Source organism: Apostichopus japonicus, chromosome 14, assembly GCF_037975245.1.
Source record: "Apostichopus japonicus isolate 1M-3 chromosome 14, ASM3797524v1, whole genome shotgun sequence".
Classification (NCBI taxonomy): domain Eukaryota; kingdom Metazoa; phylum Echinodermata; class Holothuroidea; order Aspidochirotida; family Stichopodidae; genus Apostichopus; species Apostichopus japonicus.
The window spans coordinates 27,043,761-27,065,688 of record NC_092574.1 but is presented as its reverse complement, the minus strand read 5'-3'; the positions used below and the strand labels follow the sequence as shown (position 1 = coordinate 27,065,688).

The 21,928-nt window shown below is 38.4% G+C and overlaps 1 protein-coding gene across 2 annotated transcripts; it reads right to left on the bottom strand.

Annotated features, from left to right (window-relative positions):
• LOC139980335 (carbohydrate sulfotransferase 14-like) lies at window positions 1-17,758 on the bottom strand. Of its 2 annotated transcripts, none has more exons than XM_071991941.1 (2): window positions 16,885-17,758; window positions 1-4,111 (listed from the first exon to the last, which is right to left on the bottom strand). In XM_071991941.1, exons 1-2 carry the CDS (start codon window positions 17,062-17,064, stop codon window positions 3,296-3,298), a joined length of 996 nt encoding a protein of 331 aa, XP_071848042.1. In that variant the 5' UTR covers window positions 17,065-17,758; the 3' UTR covers window positions 1-3,295. The 2 variants fall into 2 exon arrangements, with proteins under 2 accessions (XP_071848042.1, XP_071848041.1); XM_071991940.1 differs by lacking the exon at window positions 16,885-17,758 and adding an exon at window positions 9,042-11,985.
• Window positions 17,759-21,928: the final 4,170 nt, after the last annotated feature.

Genomic DNA, 21,928 nt, shown 5'->3' with positions numbered 1-21,928 from the left:
TGTGAAATATTTTGAGAAAATGGCCAATTTTCCCACCATTTGACCCCTTTAGCGAGTTTGTGCCCATTTTAGATAACCTGTCGAACCCTTGAAGTTCACAGGGTGAAAACTGATGGGAGGTTTAAGTGCACGTTTAAAGCAATAGAATATGAAGACTGAAGTAGATTTCTTTACCTGGATGCCAGGTATGTTTCGTTGAAGACCTGTAGCGCCCCTTTACAGAACTGAACTGAAATGAATTTCACCAAACTATGTTCACCAAATGCAAATCACAGCATTGGAGAGTTCACAGGTTAATTGTAGCTTTAAGTTTGGAATTATCATGTTTAAAAGGTTTAACGATTTTGATGCCTGTTGACCTCATGTGACCTTTGACCTCTACCAATTTCAATAGGATTCTTGCACTCACCAAGCTGGATCTATACTAAGTATATGAAGTTCAAGAAAGATTTACTTCTTGTGTTATCAAGATTTTCAGACATTCACTTAAATGTTGACCACCCATGACATTTGACCTTCACCAATTTCAATATGGTTCTTGTACACAACAAGCTGAATCTGCATACTGCATGTATGAAGTTAAACAAAGACGTACTTTTTGAGTTATCGTGTTCGCAAGCATAGGCGTGGGAGCCTAATTTCATTGGGGGGGGGGGGGGCTGTAACGACTTGCCCGAAAAATAAAACCAAAATTTTTCGCCCGCTACGCGCGCGTATATGGCAAGCCGTTTTAACATTTACCTCGCAATTAGACTTAAGTCGAATACATTTCACTTAAGTGGAATACATTCTACTTAAGTGAAATGTTATTCCACTTAAGTAAAATGTATTCCACTTGAATACAATTCCACTTAAGTGGAGTACAATTTCACTTAAGTGGAATAATATCTTTTGGGCGTCAATTTCACTTAAGTGGAATTCTATTCTGCTTAAGTAAAATACAATTCCACTTAAGTGGAAATGTTGATATGTGGCTTATATATAAATACAATTTAGGGTAATGTTCGTCGTAACGCATTCAATTGCTCATCACATATGATGATGTAGTGGATCCTCGTTGCACGTGTACACCATGGCTATGGCTAATCATTCACATCTAACATTGCTGGAATGCGATCAAATAATTGTTGTTGTTAGAGACACAATTCGAAGTGTTATTTCCTCACTTGCACAGGGGTACAATCAGTATGATGCTCAACAGAGTTGACTTACATCTTGTTTAAGTAACATTGGCAGAATTCGTAACTTTTTAGATAGTGAAACTTTTGACGAAATTAAAGATTCCATCTAAAACCCAAAATTCAAAAAAAGTAATACGTTCTCTTGCCCTTGTCAATGCGTTTTCTGCTGTAGCTCCTCCAACCACTTGTAATGTATTTGCCATGGCTTTATTTTGTTAATGGTATTCGTCAGGTACCAGGTCAGGTACATACGTATATGGCAAGCCATGTGGGACAAACACCGCATAATATATCCGCGTATTAATTCGAATATATACGCGTATTAATTCGAATATAATATGTGTTGTACATGTGTAAAGTTTCGCTTTATGAAGCGATCTCGCGAGCCCGCCAAAACAGTTATCGTTGGTATATGTACACAGCAAGAGCGGAAATGTGTTTTCGTGTATATTCTAATTAATCCGTGCATATATTGGATTTAATCCCATATGTATTCTATTTAATACGTGAATATATTCGAATTAATACGTGTATATATTCGAATTAATACGCGGATATATTCGAATTAATACGTGTATATATTCGAATTAATACGCGGATATATTTGGGCCATATGATTGGCTACTAATATATACGCGTATATATTCCAATTAATACGCGTATAAATTACGATTAATATGCTGATATATTATGCAGTGTTTGTCCCACATGGCTTGCCATATACGTACACACCTTGCACGGATGTAAAGTGCTAGCTGGATCCCTATGGACAGTCGATATTCATTGTGCACATATCGACACCACGTACGTACGTACACGTATCGCGGCAAGTTGTTTATAATGGCGCGCAAAGGCATGGGCAAAGTTTGGCGTTGAATGTACTAGCCAATCACATTCCACTTAAGTGAAATAGACTATCCAATCATATTTCACTTAAGTGGAATGCATTCCACTTAAGTGGAATAGTATTCCACTTAAGTAGAATACAATTCCACTTAAGTGAAATGCATTTCCACTTAAGTGAAATAGAATTTAGCTTAAGTAAAATGCAGTGACAAGTTGATGAATTCAGCTCAAGTAAAATACAATTAAGCTTAAGTGGAATGGTATTCCACTTAAGTTAAATAGAATTCCACTTAAGTTAAATAGTATTCTGCTTAAATGAAATTGAATTCCACTTAAGTGAAATGTATTCGACTTAAGTCGAATTGCGAGGTAAATGTTAAAACGGCTTGCCATAAACGCGCGCGGAGCGCGCGAAAAATTTTGGTTATGTTTTCCGTGTTATTACCCTTCCATATTGGTTATAATTATTGGGGAAGTCGTTACAATAATAACGATCATAATAATATCAGTTTAACCATTGAAAAACACATTGCAAATTATTCTTCTTTCCAGTAGGTGCCCGAAATATTCTCAGCATATTACCCGAATTTTCACCCCCCAAAAAATGAAAAACACATTGCAAATTATTCTTCTTTCAGTAGGTGCCCGATAAATTCTCAGCATATTGCCCGAATTTTCACCCAAACAATTGAAAAACACATTGCAAATTTTTCTTCTTTCAGTAGGTGCCCGAAAAATTCTCAGCATATTGCCCGAATTTTCACAAAAAAAATTTGGTTGGGGGCTGCAGCCCCTCCCCCCCCCCAGCCCACCGCCTCCTATGCATATGTTCGCAAGGTTTTCAGATTTTGACCTCTGTTAACCCCACATGACTATTGAACTTCACAGAAAACAAAAGGCTTCTAGTACTCCTTGTTAAGACGGATCCACACACCAAGTATGAAGTTACCGTGTTTACAAGCAAATGTCACATACATACACACACACGACATCACCATAACATCTTTTCCTTTTGCTTCCGACAAGTTGCTGATTTACTCAAATTTTATACTCTTTACGACTATAAATAAAATGTGAAAGCTTGTATCTTGTTTTCAACCCGCACACTTTAATCTCCTAACATTCTATACGCATTGCGTTACCATATTCAGTGTTATCGTTTCATGGCATTGTTGTAATATTGAAAAAAAACATAAAAACAAACATCACTAACACTTTTAGTATGGCTAGTACTTGCATATTGAATCGAGATGACGTAAGCAATTACGTCAAACATCAAGAGAGGGGGCAGAATAACCAAATAAAGCAAAATCTAATATATATTTATCGACCAGCTGTTGTAGAACTATTGGTCTAACTTTGCTGAGTTCTGAGATTAAAGTGTCAGGAGTTGTTGGACGGTAATACCCTTGCCTCTTCGGGAAAGACACCGTTGAATTACCGCGAATTCTACCCAAAACAAAATCCGCGTCCTCACGTAGCTGTTCGAAGGATCCGACGAAATCGTAATGTACTGCACATGGTTGGCATAGTTCATGCATTGGCTTCCAATGGACGTCCATCGTCGATGTATCGCTGTCAATTAAAAATCTTAAAAATTCTTCAAATGTTATCGATAAATCGCCCTTCATGAAAGCTTCTCTCGCTTTGGATTTAGGACGGTAAGCTCTAATAATTTTGGAACCGTATCTTCGGCGATAATCGCCTATATTTTCACCGAATTTGTTCCTGTAAGCTGACAATAATCGTTCCAACGGATGTCGTACGAACATAAATTTATAAAAATGTTTCAATTTTAAACGAGCTAAATTTTGTTCGTTGTCTTGTAAAAATGTCATCCCTGAATGGTGATCCATTTTACCCTTACTCTCCGGATCAAGTGTTCCTTGCATCACTTTGATTACCCTTTTCCAATTCGAACAAGCTACCTTTGGAATGAAACAGAAAAGAAACCGTCTTTGATCATCTACGATTATTTGCCGATATAAGGTTGTCTTCTCTTTCTCCGATAAATTCTTCGTATCATTCTTTTTTTCCACTTGACATAACGCCTGTAAAGTTCGACTACGTATGGAACGCGTAATCTGCAAAAAAAATGAAAGAAAGTAAAAGTTGGTTGATTTCAGCAGTATAGTTTCAAATAGAAGATTAACACCTTCTTTGTGATAATGTGATTCCATAGCAATTCATGAGATGATAGATTCACAATATAGTCAAACCTAGGTCAGACTAAATTTCTCAACATTTGTCCATTTTCGACAGATACACTCACTGTCGATAGTTTCATGTATATACAGACTTCAAACTGTAAGTTGACATCCACATGGAACAACAAGCTATTGTCACTTATAAAAGGCAGTTACAAAACAAATGAAACGGTCGGATATGTGTGTATGTTTAACAAGGTCCCACGACTGTCATTACAAGCAATTGTCACATACACGCGTCACGCACACACGCGGACCATCACTTTCGCATATTGGTTCCTTCTGCCTCGATCCGGCAAGGAATCACACCGGTTAATCTATAACTATACTATATGGAAGTGTTCACATTTAGTTTATTCACAGGTTGTGCACTAGCGCAAACTGAAAGAATTAAAACAGCTGTATATGCGTTGACATCTTTGCAGTGCGAGCACGAATGACATTTACCCAACATTCTATCATATTTCGTTCAGAGCACAACTCAATTACCAACTCCTATAGTAGTGCTTGACATGATCGTTACAGCAACGACAACAGCTTGCATTTCACGGTAACAAACTTACCTTTGTTAATGCGTGTTATCGTATGCAAAAAGCGTATGTAGAAAGGGGAGGAAAATATATAACAGCCGTAGCATTTTCCTATTTTTATGTAGGAAGACTCATTCGCGTCGCTGAGCAGACTCATCAGAGTCTATACTTGGTAACAAAGTGAAACACTAATTCCGACAGGGACCTTGCCCCAAATTATCTAGTGTAAAACGTATTTATCGAAACTGGAGTTTAATAATAATAATAATAAAAAAAATAATAATAATAGTTTGCATGCACCAACTCCGCCCGTTATTCCCTGAAAAGCGTAAACCATGCACATCACTGAACATGTTGGGGGGCTAGTGAACACATCATATCCCCTTCCATCCACGCTTCATCGCAGAGCAAAACTCCAATTTATGAATATATTATGTTTTTTATGAAATTCAAAATTGTGACAGCACTTTAATGTCATACAACCAGGGTCGTACATTCACAAATTTTTGTTGTTCGATTTCGAGACCGACTTTCAGTGACGAGTTGAGCAACGTTTCGAAAAAATAATTAACGCGGCAACTTGCGTTATAATAACAACTTGGCAACTTGCTGTATAATAATTGTATAAATGTCTTTTTCAAGAAATATGAAAGGTACGAACACAAGAAGTCGGTCGAGCATTGTAAGATTATTTATGTTTGAAGCGCGAAACAGCAAATTATAATTGTGCAGAACTTGACAGGTGTCTTTCTAATAATTTGTTTTTCCTTTTGAAACGTAACCAACCTTACTAGTTTACGAAAGATTTGGTTAGGAATTAATATACGTTACTGGCCTATTTTATTACCTGAAAAAAAATTACATAAATCATAAGGAAGTATAATAATATATAATTAATTTCGATATATAATAGACCGTTAAAACACTCTGTTATCATTCATGGCTCTATTTATATAACTCATTTAAGTTTTACGATATGACCTTTTAAACAGCTGAGTTTCATCAACTCAGTAAAGTGACTGTACTATTTTGTCCAAAGTCATCCTTGAAGTTGAATGTGAGATTAAAGACAGTATTACGTCTTGCATGGACTACTGAAGGGACAGCTGCAGTATGAACGTGCATTATCTAATTAACGATACTTCCATGGCTAAAGAACACTGAGTTTGTACATACGTACATTTGTTCACTAATACAAAAACACAATAGGGCAATTGCAAGGAGTAAGTTCATTGCTTCATTCAATACAAATGGGACAAAATGATGCTTACGTATTACATTGTAGTCCAGAAGAATAGGGAGTAATGGGTAAACCATTATTAAACCAATCGATACTTCAACGAGCCTTCATCTCATTCACAGTGTATAGTTAAATTGTGGTTGCCCTTGGTTTAAGGAAACTTATGCGACAATGGACTTTCTTCACAATGAACTCATTAGGACTTTGAAAGTATAGTGACTTGATATTAGTTACACGTTTAAAGTAGTACTATTTGTTAACTTATTACTTCAATATTTCCTCTTGGTGGGGGACGTGACGGTATTCAGAAATTACCGAACTCGGACCTGCAGCTAAACTACATATATAATACAGTATCTGGACCAGTCCAGTTGAGCCCGAGTCCAAGTAGATTAGACACGAGTAATCTGACACTAGCTGACAAATGTTACCTCTACTTTCTACAAATTGTCTGCTAATAATCGGTGAAGGAGACTGTTATATACAATACAGCAAAGCGTCCAAGTATATTTTCTATTTTTATATGCATATAATTTTCTTAAACCGCGTCCCATGTAAAGAGTATATAACAAGGTACTGAAAACTGTCTGACGCTGTAGAAGAAATCAAAACCATTTGGCGCAGTGGTACAATCAGGAAACAGATTATTGCCCATTCTTCCATTGTTGCTACCGAGAGGTTTTGGGCTAAAACCAATAGTAAATGCCAAATTAGGCATTATAATTGGGGAATGCCTGGAACTCTTTCACACGGTCAAACAAATCAACTTATAGCAGGAAGTTGTACTCCTACGTGTTCCATCAAAGGCATATGCAACGCTGGTTGTATTAAACAAGATTATAATGTATCCAAATGACCAAGTCATATTGAAAATAAGTGACGAATGCGAGAGTTTTAGGCAAAGTAAAGCTGAATGTGAATATTGTTTATTTATGTTGAACCTTCAAACATTCAAAAAGAGAGTTTATTTTATGTTTCTCCCTAACTAAAATGATTTCTTTGAAATCATAATGAAAGACATCACTATTTGCTCAATGTAAAACTGACATGTCAGTTTGGATAGTAAAAAGCCTGCTTTGGTCCCGGGACACTTATTGTTCATTGTTTTATGAAACTGAACACACTTCTCACATATTTCCCCTCTCGGGGCTTCTTTTTGACAGCTGTACCCCCTCGACCTGTCCCCCTCTCGTCAGGCCTGTCAGACTAAAATTTCAATCGGCATTGGAGCACTGACAAATTACCTCGAGTCCTGCTTCTTAGCCATATTTTCGTTAATTCTCAGATTCTTCACGATCAGCTCATTTTTTTATCTTCCATACAGCATTGATAATGCAGAATAAAGCCCGTTTCTAATATGAAACGTATATATAGGCGCTATAGGCCGTGTACGTCTGTTGTGAAAGTGTGGCAGGTATATTTGGTAGGAATATGCTTGAAGCATGGAGGTTTTTACCTCCATGCTTGAAGTAATTACTACCAGGCAGCTCGCGAAACGGTTGCTTCGATGTCGCTGTGAATCTAGGCGAGGCAATACATTTTAGCAAAAGCACTCTTTGACAAATTGCTTTTGAGAACGACTTCAACATACATCGTTTTACAGCTTCTTCTTTCTTGAAAAAAATATTAAAAGTCCAACGTTAAGTAGCTCCGTGGGTACGTTAGCAGATCTAGCAGATTTAGCAGATTGCCATTCCTCAATCTGACATTGACAAGCTTCTCATTGTATGCTGACGGTGGAGTCAATAGGCCTATGTGCCATATTTGCTTCTTGTGTTGATGGTTGTTTTGTAAGCACCATATTTTCTGAAAGAAACCTTGAAATGATACTTTGTAAAAGAACACAATGTGACTGTTCTGCCTGCGCGAACGTCTGACTTTGGAAAACACCAAACGCGAGTGGTTGCATTAAGCGTAGACATTAACGTCATTACTCAAACCCATCCTTGCATAGCCCAATTTGTATTGTATACGGATTTTAGGGATGAAGACCATAGTATTATACAACGATGGATGTGTGAAATGCCTACTCATTTTGACCACTGTGGCAATGAGACGCAATGGAACGCGAGATGGTAATTCGTTAACATTGATTTGATTGGATTTGTACTGTAGCAACAACCACGTAAAATATGTTAACAACTCCCTGCTTTGTAGCAGCGACCACGTAAAATTCGTTAACAACGTCCTGATTTGTAGCAATTAACGATCATGTAGAAATCGTCGACAACGTCCTGATTTGTAGCAGCGGGCAAGCAAAGATCGTTGAAAAATACCTGTATATCAGCAACTAACAAAATAGTGCTGATGCATTGCTTGAAGCAAATTGAGTGTTTCAGCCAATGGCTTGACCTCTGACCTTTACCCTCATGACACCGTAAATAAAAAAAGAACTACTTTACACTAGGACCACGGCGAGCAAGACTCGTGAATACTCACTTCATTAACTGTGTAAGGCAAATGATAATTTGATCCGACTTACTCTCTGATTTATAATTCCACCTCAAATTCCTACAGTAAGGAGTCCACTAGTCAACAGCCATTACTAAATGTGAACGTAGGGAATGATTTTGTGTGTGTTTATTCCAATAATGAACTTTGACCTCGAAATTCTGAACATCCATATCACCAGAACACAAAATGTCAGCAAAGATAATACCTAGATATCAACATTAACCCCCATTTCATATATATCGGTCATTTTTGAACGCACAACAGGACTTAATTTAAATGTATATGTATTATGTTCACCATATTGCATGGTTGTACATCCGTTTCTGCTTACTCTACCCCGCCCCCCCCATACTCCTCCCACCTCCCCAACCCGCACATCATGTGCCATCTCAAAAGTATATATACCTGTCAACATTCTGTCACTTTTCAGCATTCTAAACCACTACTCCCCCGCCCCTCCAATCTCCCCCTCCCTATAGCTACGCAAATACACGTATATATCATGCTGTAAACGATGCGTCTGTATAACAGGGAGCTGCTACTCTAACTGTTAGAGTAGCAGCTCCCTACATATAGTACGTACCTCTTGATCCACGGATCTGACTCGGTCACCAGGCAGTGATATATTCATCCACTGGACGGGCGAATAAAAAACGTCAAACGTGGAATGGTATTTCATAGATTGCGCAATAGTGATGTTGTTACTATAAGATACAAATCTTAGCATATCCTTTATTCCGTATCGACGTAACTCGTTTCGTACGCTTCCTTGAAAAGTCAAGATAATGACCAAAATGATGGCAATTGAGATGAAGTACGCCCTGTGTATGAGTTTATTCATTTTGTTATTGATGAATTGCTTGACTATGTAGATAGGCTACAGTTTTGATAGCACTTCATGTTAATATTTTATGTAAATATGATCCGGCACAATATAAACTCCACAATATTCTTCATTCTTAAACCAAAGGAAAGTTAGGTAAAATGCTTACACTTCATCAACTTGTCTAAAAATTCAGTGGTTCAGCCATGTAATTACACCGAGCACTCTCTCTGTGCACTAAGACTATGCAGGCCTCCAGTTTATCATAGGTCACGTCATTGTCACCGGTATACAAACGTTTACATCCGGAAAATATCATCCTGTTTGACGCTATTCCACATAACCGGTACGCATTACGATTACCCAAACATGTACGCTAATCGACAGAAAGTTTATGTAGCCTATGCGATATTTTGAAAATGGTGGGCTAGTGATAATTATTCCATATCCAATTATCTGTACTCCGTCACACATGAGTAATGATCTAATTGGTGTTACTTCCCGCGTAAAGCTCGGGTTACAGTAAGTCCGGACAAGATATCTATGCAACAAACAGTATTCCAATCCAGTATATATGCGAGCCACTGTTACAACTTTCAACAGTACATACAATTTCAATGAAACAACAGAAAATAATAATCCGGAGGGCTCCTCGACGTACGATATACAACAAACGGAAAACAGGATGTCCTTACTTCAAGTTTAATTAGTCCAAGTTAATTAAAGTGAAGGTTACAATCGAACAACGGTTCTCAAACCTACCGAATAAAATGCCTGAAGGAAATTTTACCGCCGGTAACTTTTAGACATCTGCATGAAGGAATATGTTTAATGCAATTATGGTAAAATTAATGCAATTCCGTTAGCCGAATACAAACAGATTCCCGCTGCTAAACCTTATATTCTCACCCGCCTATCCGGCTTTACTTTGCGGTTAGTTCCTGTAAAGCAGCAAGTCACTGTCCAACTTTGCTGTCACATTTCCCACTCACCGACGCGATGCCAATAAGGACACATGATAACATCGTGCCAAACAGCAAGCCATATAACACTCCATCCAGCTATAGGGACTGTAAATTCAGCAATGTTGTTCTCTGGATACGGTACAACAAACAACACTGTAAAAGAAATTCTTAAGTAGAACGTGGTGGCATTCTAAACAGATTCCTTCCACGGTCAACAAACAACAACTCCAGTATGTCTGGTGTACAATGCACGTTATCGCTGTGAGCTACTTAAAGGAAAACCACACGTTAACCGGGCTATTGAACTACTGAATGCAAGATCTTAGCATCGGTTCATAGTCGTTCCTAAGTCCATCATAGCGATTAGTAGCCTATAAGCCAAATTTGTATAAACTATTTCCAGAGTAGAACTATGCATGTACCAACACCGAATAATTGCACAGGTTTGATCGTCTCCTCATTACCATACATACCTATTCACGAACACAATTTAGGAATACACATGTTCTTTTCGAAAAAGTATTGACAAAGATTAATCAAAGAGGTATTGAAAAATATAACCTGAACTTCGCGACCAGATCAAATAACGTAAAATCCTTAACACAACTTCGCCTCCTTTCGAACGCAGAACTGCAGCTACACTTGATTCAACAAAGTGAAGTGAGCATGGGTGCCAGGTGACCCCCACTCAGCCTTACCGTTCTGAGACGTAGGAAGCTGTCCTAAGCTAGCTGTGGGTTTTCGGTCATAAGATATGTAATAAAATTATAAAAGCATGTATACCTTATAGGAATAAAGGTTATTCACTATACGATGATTGGTTTGAAAACAGATTTTTTTTTTGGTTACAGAGAATAAGGAAAGTCAATAAATGCGACAAGCTGCACATCGAAAAACTTTAAAGCGTACAGTACATTTTATGCTCAGTTGTGTGAACTTCGACCCTTTAGACAAAAGTCATTCCATATTTTTTGGGATAATTGGAAACCCATATTTGTTCAAACAAGGAGTGTTTAGAATCCCTGGTTCAAACTATAAAATCCACGTTGTTGCGACAGCTTGGGTGATCCTTAGCTACCATATTAAACATATAATATCCAATACTGAAAATATGTTTCCTTAAATTCCATGTGATTTGTCACTGCTTCAGTAGGCTAATATAAAATATGAGAAGGTTCGCCCAATGATCATGTCAACGTACAAGCATATATGTTTGGCTTAACGAGCCCAGTTTGAATTTCGCTATAGATTCGCTACAAAGGCATCTCTGCACTGATCCGGAATCGTATCATTAAACAAGGCTCTATGGATGAATAACTTTTTTATCCAGCACATCAGACAATTGAAGTGAAGTTAGGCTGGGTATAGAATCATCCAATGTACTTGACATGAACAAGTTAGGCTGGGTATAGAATCATTCTTTGTACTTTTGACATTCTGAGGTGATTAAGTCATAATAGTCGAGGATGTGCAGTGGCCTCCGTAACGTACTACGTAGGGCCATGGAGGTAAAACAGAGCGACAATATAATTATAATAGTCTGCATAAAGTCACGACACACAATTCCCGGTGATCTGACCCGCAGACGGAAATACATTTCATAGAACCCAGGAAAATGCTATTGACCTTCATTTTGTCGAAATGGAACAGATGTCAATGTACCTTGTTTTGAATGTTCGTTTTATGTAAACACATTTAGGTTTTCAGGAAGTATTTGATTACATATGTCGTCATTATATACCTTTTTCAAGTTGAAGAAGTACGCTGTTTGATCTTTAACATAACACCATCACCTTCTTTTACAAACAGAATCCGACGGAATGTAAGATAACTGGTACTATACTCTATCACCATCTTTGATTATAAACAGATGATACTGCATAGTACTATCATTCTCGCTGACATAGACATACCTAAATAAGTACAAAACTGACAAGGTGAAAAGTTACACAACGTCCACGTTGCTTTCATAGTTTCCTCGAATTATAATATCTTTGTTTCGGCCATCCTGTTCAAGCTAACTGATCTGTGTCAAGGTTGCGTTAAAACACGCATGGGACTGAGTACGGTAAGTTCTCCTTAATTCATACATGCTGGCAAAAATGACGCTCGTTGACGTGTCTGGATGGAGGATGTAAGCGAGATCATAGCCATTACTTTAGTTGACTGCCTGACAGCGACATAAATCCTTAGCAAACTGTCTACTCGGTTGTCAGTGATATATCCAGGGAGTAGAACCCCCTGGTATAGCTGAGTCACTTCCTCACCGGGACTCGATGCATATTGGCCAAGTCTCTTCGATGAAAGACGTTCTTATAATCTAATTGATTCAAACTGCTGCCATGCAGACATTGTACTATATAAAAACCCGTGCGGACCCTGTCGCAAAACAGAACTAAGAAACTTTTATCAACATTTCCTGTCAGAACTAAAGGCCCGACTCTTATGACAATCTCTTGATTCCCAAGATGTTAAATCCTTCGGGAGCTTGTGGAAGATATTTAAACATGCTCATACCAGGGAGCAACTCCCTGCTCATGCTAATGATGCCAAACATGCTCATACCAGGGACTCTCATACTAATGATGCCAAGTCTATTCTATGTCTCAACTAATAATCATACCATCTGCACTTTGTGTATGTCACGTAGAGCGGCTATCAAGACTGCCAAAGGCAATTACATGTATGACCAGGGTCGCACCCCTTCTTGTCAATCATATCATATTTATTCCATTTACAAATTATCCTTATGTACACAAATGATTCGCTGTTCGCCGCGGGATAAAGTACCATATGGCTGTTAAACTATTGTTGACTTTCTTTATGAAATCAATAAAAGGCTTCTTTATTGATATAACAGTTCTCCGTGTGAATATATCTATTCTGATTTTGACCATCACGTATAGAGAGGTCATTGAGTGCAAGATGGCAAAGTATCGTGACTATCCCGTCATCCCCTTCGGGTGAAGCAACTCTTTCTGCATATATAGTACAATTCTTTGTAATAGAACGAAAAGGCTTTGAGACTGGTATGAGGTGTAATTAGCAAGTGTCCCTGCACCACAAGGTGAGAAAGTGTAACACTTTCCATTTAAGTGGTTAGATTGGCATTTTTTAGCATTACAACTTCACTTCCGCTCGTTATCAAAGTAAGAACCCAAATGATTGAAATAAGACAACTTCCTTATTGCTGTATTTTGAGTTCACTGAGTTACTTAGGAGAAAATTACCACAGTTACTAATGTGTGTTTGAATTCATTAATATAAAAGAGACTACGATTTATCAAGTTTGTGGTCTGTATAAATGAAGAACTATATGGTTGTATATGACCCTTCTTCTTCCATGTGACTCACTACTTCATGCAGTGAATTAGGTTTGAATCCTGTAGGCCTACTTGAAATAGCGAATGTGCATTCATGCATAGACGTGATGACAATGATTTTCCAACAAAGAAAATAACAAAAGTGTTAACGTGTCGTTGACCTGTTCGTTATCATAGTTAACAAGAAACACTGAAACAATGGTATATAAGGCTTGCATAATGTCACTGTGGTTATGTTTTGCATGCGATTTTCCTTTCAGAGCACTGAAGGACCCTATAAACCCGGAAATCGAAGCAATGTACGGCTGCAAATGGCAGCTCCTTGTTGGCTGAAAGAGGCGTTTAAATATTGTAGGATTACACAGCTGTAATATACTCTCATTAAATTTCGTTGTAAATAAAGTACTTGTACGGGTACTCGCTCGGTCCTTTTTAATTAAAGTAGTTACTATTTAAACCACAGTGACCGGACCGAGGTCAAGGGAATATTGAAAACCGCATCTTAAGACAATGAAGAGGTCAGAATTACTTCGGGAGCGGGCATAAAAACGATAGCCTGAATCAACTCCATGGTTGTATTATATGGAACGCCGAAAGGGCATTGTATTATGTTGTTTACTGCTATGCTGTCTGTCATCATGATGTTGTCTCTTTTGATGTTGTTGTCTCTTTTGATGTTGGTATCTCCTTCAATGTTGGTATCTCCTTCAATGTTGTTGTCTCTTTTGATGTTGTTGTCTCCTTCAATGTTGTTGTCTCCTTCAACGTTGTTGTCTACTTTGATAATGTTTTCTCCTTTGATGTTGTTGTTTCCTTTGAAGCTGGCGGCGCTGTTCACTTTTATGACGTAAAAATACGTATACAAATTCAAAGAATTTAGTGCTTCAGAACTAGCCAAACTATCCGAGAGACCGACTAGCCCCGTCAGCATCAAAGAAGACAACAACATAAAAGGAGACAACAACATCAACAGAGACAACAACATGATAACAGACAACATAGAAGTAAACAACATAGTGCAACGCCCTTTCGGCGTTCCATAGTATTATTCATTGCGGAATTTCGAAATCGACAAACTTTCCGCTGTCGTGACATGACCAATGCTTGTATCCCTGGGGCCATAGTACGGATCAAATATCTGATCCAGTTAACAACAAAGACAAGTGGTAATTGTGACGCTGTACCGCCGTAACAGACCTGTGAACAGGATTACAGCCTGACATCGGCTGACACCCGGCCTTTGAAATGTACATGACACAATACATCCTGATATACACAAACAAGGTTGCACACAGATGAATTCCAATCCCCGGAGATAATCCCCCGAAGAAAGCGAGAGATGTAATGAAATGGGATTCTCATGTTTGCCTGAAAGAGTCAATGACCGATTCAAAGTATGGAAGTTATAGGTCGACAAGAACACTGGGCTTTATCGTAACAGTAAATATTTAATTTGAACTAGCAAGTAATAACTTCTGTTCAAGGCAAAAGGGGACTTAAAACCCTGCTCATAAGGCGACCTGATCATCAGGCTGTATAATCTATATGGCATGTACATAAAAGTGCAGTGTATTAACGTGCATACCCTTGTTGTATACCAATCAAATCGGCGGAAGAGCACATTTCCTCTCTTCGGATTAACATTAATATCAGACCGCAAAAGGTTGTTATTTGTGCCCAAACGAGTGGAAATTAATGACCTATTTCTGCCACCATTATCGTTCATCCGATTGTTTAAGAAAACTGGTTTAATTTATGTTTATATTGTTTCATCATTTGTTGAAACTTATATAACATATGATGTTGGTTAACACTTCAACATGCTAAAGTTAAACATCTTAGTGACTTAACATTAAGTTAACGATGGTTAACGATGCATCATATTTACTTGACCCTTTCTTAACTCCAGGTATCGTTTGCGTAGAGGGGTTTGTTAGATCAGGGAGCTGCTACTCTAGTTAGAGTAGCAGCTCCCTGGTTAGATCGTAATTGGAAGGTCGTAATTCCACTGTAGGCACTTGTCACCTGTATCGAACAATGCTAGTTCTGATTTGGTGTCAAATTTTTGCCTTTCTCTAAAGATCAAACATGATGCTAACTAACTCAAAAACATTTGTGATTCCTAAAGCCGGATCTCGAAAGAGATACTTTGAACAGACTCTGTTAAATGAAATGGAAATAAACGACAACGGCAAATGAGTCTAATCGAAATTGTAGCGAGTTGTAAAATCCAGAACAGTGCAAAAACTTCCATGTACAGTTATATAAATGTACTACGAGAAAATGAAGTCAACACCTGATACGAAGGGTCAGAAGGTCAACTGTAGGCCTTGTCATGGTTTATTAAAGGGACTCGTATAGATGAATGGATTTGTTGATAAGGTTAAGTGGCAGCAACCTGTCAACAATACTTTGATCTGGTTTTGAAAGTTTTCTCGAATATGTATTTGCAAAATATTCATAATGTTGTGACAATATTTCTGTTCACAAGTCTATAATGGACTCATGTAGGTATTTGTGTAATTTTAGTATCTTCAAGTGTCGTTTCGTTTTTCCGTACATTCTAATCCATTTTATTCACAAAGAGAGAAAGACTGTTAGCAAAGTTGATATATACTATTGTATTTTCCCTTTTGGGATGAAATAAAGTTTTACTTACTTACTTTCTTATACTGCTCTATTCTCATTTGTCCAATTTAAACTGTCTGTGTCTCTCTGTCCATCTGTCTTTTAATGTGTTCGTACTTGGTTGCGTTTCACTTAGCCTCTGAGGCTCTGAAGGAGATATTGCTTGGATCGAAAGTTAAAATTAGCTACAAGGGAACTGAATGTTTTTCAACTTCCGGCGGGCTTGGAATATCTTCCATAGCCTTGACCAATTGTACTTTAAATCGCTCGAGAGAAGAAGAAATATCTTAACTCGTACAACTTCTGGGGGATTCGCCACTGGATCCTCACCAGGGTATTGAAATGCATTTCCATGGATTGCGTTGCTGATCCCCCCCCCCCCCCCCGCACAGCAACTCTGCCTTTGCCGGTAGTCATTGTTGTAGTCTCTCTTCCACATCTTTGAACCGGTATAGCTAGCTACGGTATGTGTTGGATCAGAGAATTGGAGCAATAACTCCTTTGTTTAATGTTCAATGTGTCGCTATCAGGGTGATATAAAAAAACTATAGCCTATAATTTAACCGTCACCATGGTAACGAATGTATGTCAACACCAAAGTTGTTTATGCCCCTGTCCACGTGTACGTGATTTCGTCACACCTGTTTTTTAGTAGTAACAGAGTACAGATGTAAACTCTGAACTTACCTCACTCTTCAGGACATCAAATTGTTCTAGGGTACGTTCGTTGCCGTCACTGTGGTTACCTCTATCAAAGTCGGAGGCGAAGAACTGGAAGACATCTCGTAGAAACAGTGTGAAAATAAACACACAACATAGTGTTACAGAACCTAACATGATACGGCTGGGTCGACAAAACCGTACCATATTGTTATACAGTAACCATAATCTGTTGTATGAACTGCAATGATGTTTCTCTCCGAGCAATGCTTGCCGCACAATGGAATATCAATTCAATATTGGTGAAAATCCTCGCAAGGCGCCATAATATCCATGAAGTCGTTTACTCCTACGACAACTCTACAGTGTGATAAAACATGTCGTACACGTCACATGTGTAGTAGGCCTACTATATACGCATGCGGTGGTGCCCATCAGGTGGTGGTCACATATATAATCACCATATAGACGACACACAGGGATGATTTTGTGGAATAACATGAGCATTTCTTGATAGTGATATCTGGCACCGACCAAATAACCGTGATTGTTCCGGCGGTTAGAGTAATCAGTTCGACGTTACAGAATAATAACAACCTTTCGTGCCACTAGCCCTCACTGGTCAGTCAGTACTCAGAGGTTTTTTCCCGCGTCAGTTGAAAATTAGAACTAGATCATTTCAGGTCACTGCAAATCTCGTTATTATATGTGCAATCAATAAGAAACGTCCTCTTTCGTAATAATAGAATATTCTGCTTTTTAGTTTACTAATGCCCTTCTGAAACCATTCTTTCAAGAAGCTTGTTGTCTGATAATTCCATTTGTGATATCGGCGAAGCTGTGGGATTTGAAATGTTTCCGGTGCAAGGAAACCGTACGCGACTCCTTAACTGCGCTAAAACCATACCTTAGTACATGTGCCATGTGAATTGAGTGTGGGTTTCATTCACTCCCATGATTTGAGTACTGAGCTATGGTGCCATAATTTCGATGCACGGAATGTGGGCTAGATGAAAAAGATCGGTATGGTTTAACTCGACGTAACAGGACAGAATGCACCTTTTGATCGTTGCACTAATATATAGTGTGCACTCATATATGGTGTACACTCATTTATGGTGTGCACTCATATATGGTGTGCACTCATGTATGGTGTGCACTCATATATGGTGTCACTCATATATGGTGTACACTCATTTATGGTGTGCACTCATATATGGTGTGCACTCATATATGGTGTGCACTCATATATGGTGTGTACTCATATATGGTGTGCACTCATGTATGGTGTGCACTAATATATGGTGTGCACTCATTAATGGTGTGCACTTATGTGCACTCATATATCGTGGAGTGTTAGCTCAGTGGTTAACGCCGGTGCCTTCCAATCTTAAGGTCCCCGGTTCGATTCACTCCAAGATTAATGTATGTCGTCCAGTTACAGAGTTGTTGACAATTCATAATAATGGACGTTAAATATGAATGCAAGAGACTGACTTCGGTCAGCTTGCGGCTTTGATAAGCCATAGAGGCTTCTTCGCGAGTTCCTGCTTGCAGGAGGATCTAAAATACATACCGTACATAAATACAAACATACATACACACATACATACATTAGAACTGAGTTTTCTTGACAACGATGAAGCTGCTGTCAAAAGTGTATCGACTTGGTACCCTGCCGCGGCGAAAATGACACACAGAGACGGATTTCACAACGTGCGGAAGAGGACACTGTCTGGGCCCAACGACAAATGGGCCCAACGACAAATGGGCCCAACGACAAATGGGCCCAACGTCAAATGAGCCCAACGACAAATGGGCCCAACGACAAATGGGCCCAACGACAAATGGGCCCAACGTCGAGGTCGGGGCCTATTGACAATTCCAGGCAAGACACTCTAACGTTCTATTTTCGTATTGCAAAACGAGTAAACGATTGAGGGTGATATGTAATGTCTTGGGGTTTATCTGTTACTCTAAACTGAAAAGGCTTGCCACGGAAAGGGATTTCACTGACTCGCTGATCGGGTTTTTCAAGCCTCAAAAACATTCTACATATTCAACGCTAGCCTCACTAATTCATGACTACTCCACAGACGGTCGCAAGAAGAAGTATATGGGACGCATGAACTGGGTATATATCAATACCACTACCATGGAGGCATGAACTGGGTATATGAAAATACCACTACCAGAGGCATGAACTGGGTATATGAAAATACCACTACCAGAGGCATGAACTGGGTATATGAAAATACCACTACCAGAGGCATGAACTGGGTATATGTAAATACCACTACCAGAGGCATGAACTGGGTATATGTAAATACCACTACCAGAGGCATGAACTGGGTATATACCACTGACAGAATCATGCAATGATATATAATGCAGTCCAGATGAGCCTGCGACATATGTATACGTAGGAATATCACTATTATAGGTTTCACCTCAGCATGTTATAACGTTGCTATGACTATAGGCGTTTGTAAGGGTTCTGTGCACCCTTTATGGCTCAGGTCCCGATATTGGTTTATCGTCCCCCACTTTCACGTGCAACTTCCCGCACTTCAGTATTCATAGCCAGACTAATTCAAATCGTGGAGTTCCACCCATCCCACCCCCCCCTCCCCATCACTTACACTGTTAGCTGTGTTATCCGTGTTTGTCTGGTAACATAGACACAATCACGTATACTGGGGGCGGGGGGGGGGGTTGTAAAGAATAAAATCCAGAGTTGTTCATACCCCACCCAAGGTAGGCACACAATATATACTACCAAATAATTCTAGTTTATGGGCCTAAAGTATATAAATCTATAACGTGTATACCATGTAAATTGGTCACGTCATAGCTCTTCAATGCCGTATCAATGATAATGACTTCAAACGGTTCTTTGCAACTAGAAGTAGAGAAGAAATGGTCTCTCTACATTAAATTGATAGAATATGTTGGTTTTTATACCGGAAGTTGAGTCAATGTTATCAGGGAAAGAAAGAATATCCTTGGAGAGAATATCCCTAGAAAAAAATCTAGTACGTTGTTGCTCTCGTAACTTTCTGTAATGCTCAGAACCGCGTTAACGTTCTGTTGTTCTGCGCACGCTCAATGTCGATGTTATACTGTCGGGGATTTTAAAAAGTCTCAAGTTATTAACCGTGGATCATGTATGTGATTTATCTGAGGGGAAGGGATGAGAGGGATCATGTATGTGATTTATCTGAGGGGAAGGGATGAGAGGGGGTTTCTTCCAAACTTCCTACTCCGACTGCCTGCCCAATCACGTGAGGCCCAAATTCAGAATTTATCGACAACTGGTGAAAAAGATTACCTTTTAGTAAGATTTTACCAATTATTTGTAACTATATTTTTTTGTTCCTTCCTTCTCCTAATTGTTGCACCCTGTGTCATTGACTACTAAGCGGGAAGCTAAAGAGACTTTGCCAAGCCAGTGTTTTGAATCAGCGTCACGATATCATTGACCATATTTCACATTAGACTTTTAAATTCTACATACCAAATACGTAGACACTTTCGCGAAATATAACCCTCAGTCCTGACATTAAATTAAGTCAAAACGTAATTACAAAAACAAAAGGAAAATCACAGAATATGTAGGTGGACCGTTACTGTATTACTTTGATTTCGTTTATTTAGCCTCTTCATTTATTTGTTCTAGTTATAAATGGAGGAGGCGAAATAAAATTCCGATAGAGGTTAAATGACCGCAAACAAAAATGATCAAACAAGATATGTGGGTTACAATTGCTCATTAATATTAACATACAGACCTATATCCGGGTAACTAAAGGGCATCAATGTCTCATTACACACATCTCAATACATATTCTCACCGTGTACTTTATATATTTGACAAATTTCTGTTCTCGTTAAGAGAACGTTCAAGGACGAATATCGACACCTGCTGTGCTATTAATCAAAATCTTATTATGGACGCAGTTTCGCTGAACTAGCAACACCATATGTCCAAAGGATTGACAACAATCCACAGCTTTACTATCGTGTTGGGACAATTTAACCTTAGGGTTAAGAGTTCACGGAGAGGAACTAACGGCACACTATTATAATATATGATATATCCTATCATGAAAATAGTTTTGGTTATACCGAACCTTTATAGTTATTAAAACCTTATTCCAAACTACATTATTTTAAGAACCATACGTCTTGAGAAGGCCATTGCGAGATGTCACCAGAAGGAAGTAAAAGCTAGTATAAAGATATTATCTGTGAAATTTGGTAAGGATTTTGCAAAGTAACTTCAACCATTGACGACATGTTGCAGATTAAACGTCAGTGTATTAAGAAATTTGCTAAGATTGTTAAAGATTGCATGCCTTTAAAGCAGTATTGAAGCTGTATTTAAACAAAATTCCATAGTTTAAACTACACACTTTTAGGTGCACACAAACGGTTACATTCTGATGCATGGAAAGATTGATTTTAGGAAATGAATTACTATTTTGCACTAAAATAAAAGGACAATTAAAACTTGGAAATACAACATTTTAACAGAGATGTGTTAGTGAGAAGAAAAGCATATATGAAGAAGATACCCTTTGACGGAAAATGAACTACAAACAATGCCATGTTTGCCTCACTTAGAACATCGGTCTTACAACAGTATCGGTCTCCAATATGCTGGAAAATTGAGTAATACTCTCGAATACTCAGATTTCAACAAATATATAAGTTAACTGTCAGCCATTATTGTGCATCAATGAGCCATATAGGATTCACATAAAGAGTCAGAACATTTAATAGCTTTTACCAATTCTTAGCAAGCTCAAATTTGTGATGACCTTTTAAATGACTTTACAATGCTTTTATGTCATCTGTTAGAATAATGGAGTCTCAGAAGACCTCATTGTGTATGATGATTCTGTCACCAGTTGTTAAAAGGCTCTACTTGAAATTGAAATCGACAATTTTTGACCCGAGGTGACTCTCTCTCTCTCTCTTTATAGTGACTTTTCTGATATAGTTTTATGCAAGCGCCATAACTTGACGTAGCACCTTCAGTATCACACGGGTACAGTCTTCAGGAGGC

What these genes read in the sequence shown, in the direction of transcription:
- LOC139980335 (XM_071991940.1), bottom strand. Translation starts at nt 9,299, where the DNA reads ATGAATAAACTCATACACAGGGCGTACTTCATCTCAATTGCCATCATT. An exon ending in TCAGATCCGTGGATCAAGAG is followed by an intron (nt 4,112 to 9,041) that starts GTACGTACTATA and finishes TTTTTTTTGCAG; the next exon opens with ATTACGCGTTCCATACGTAG.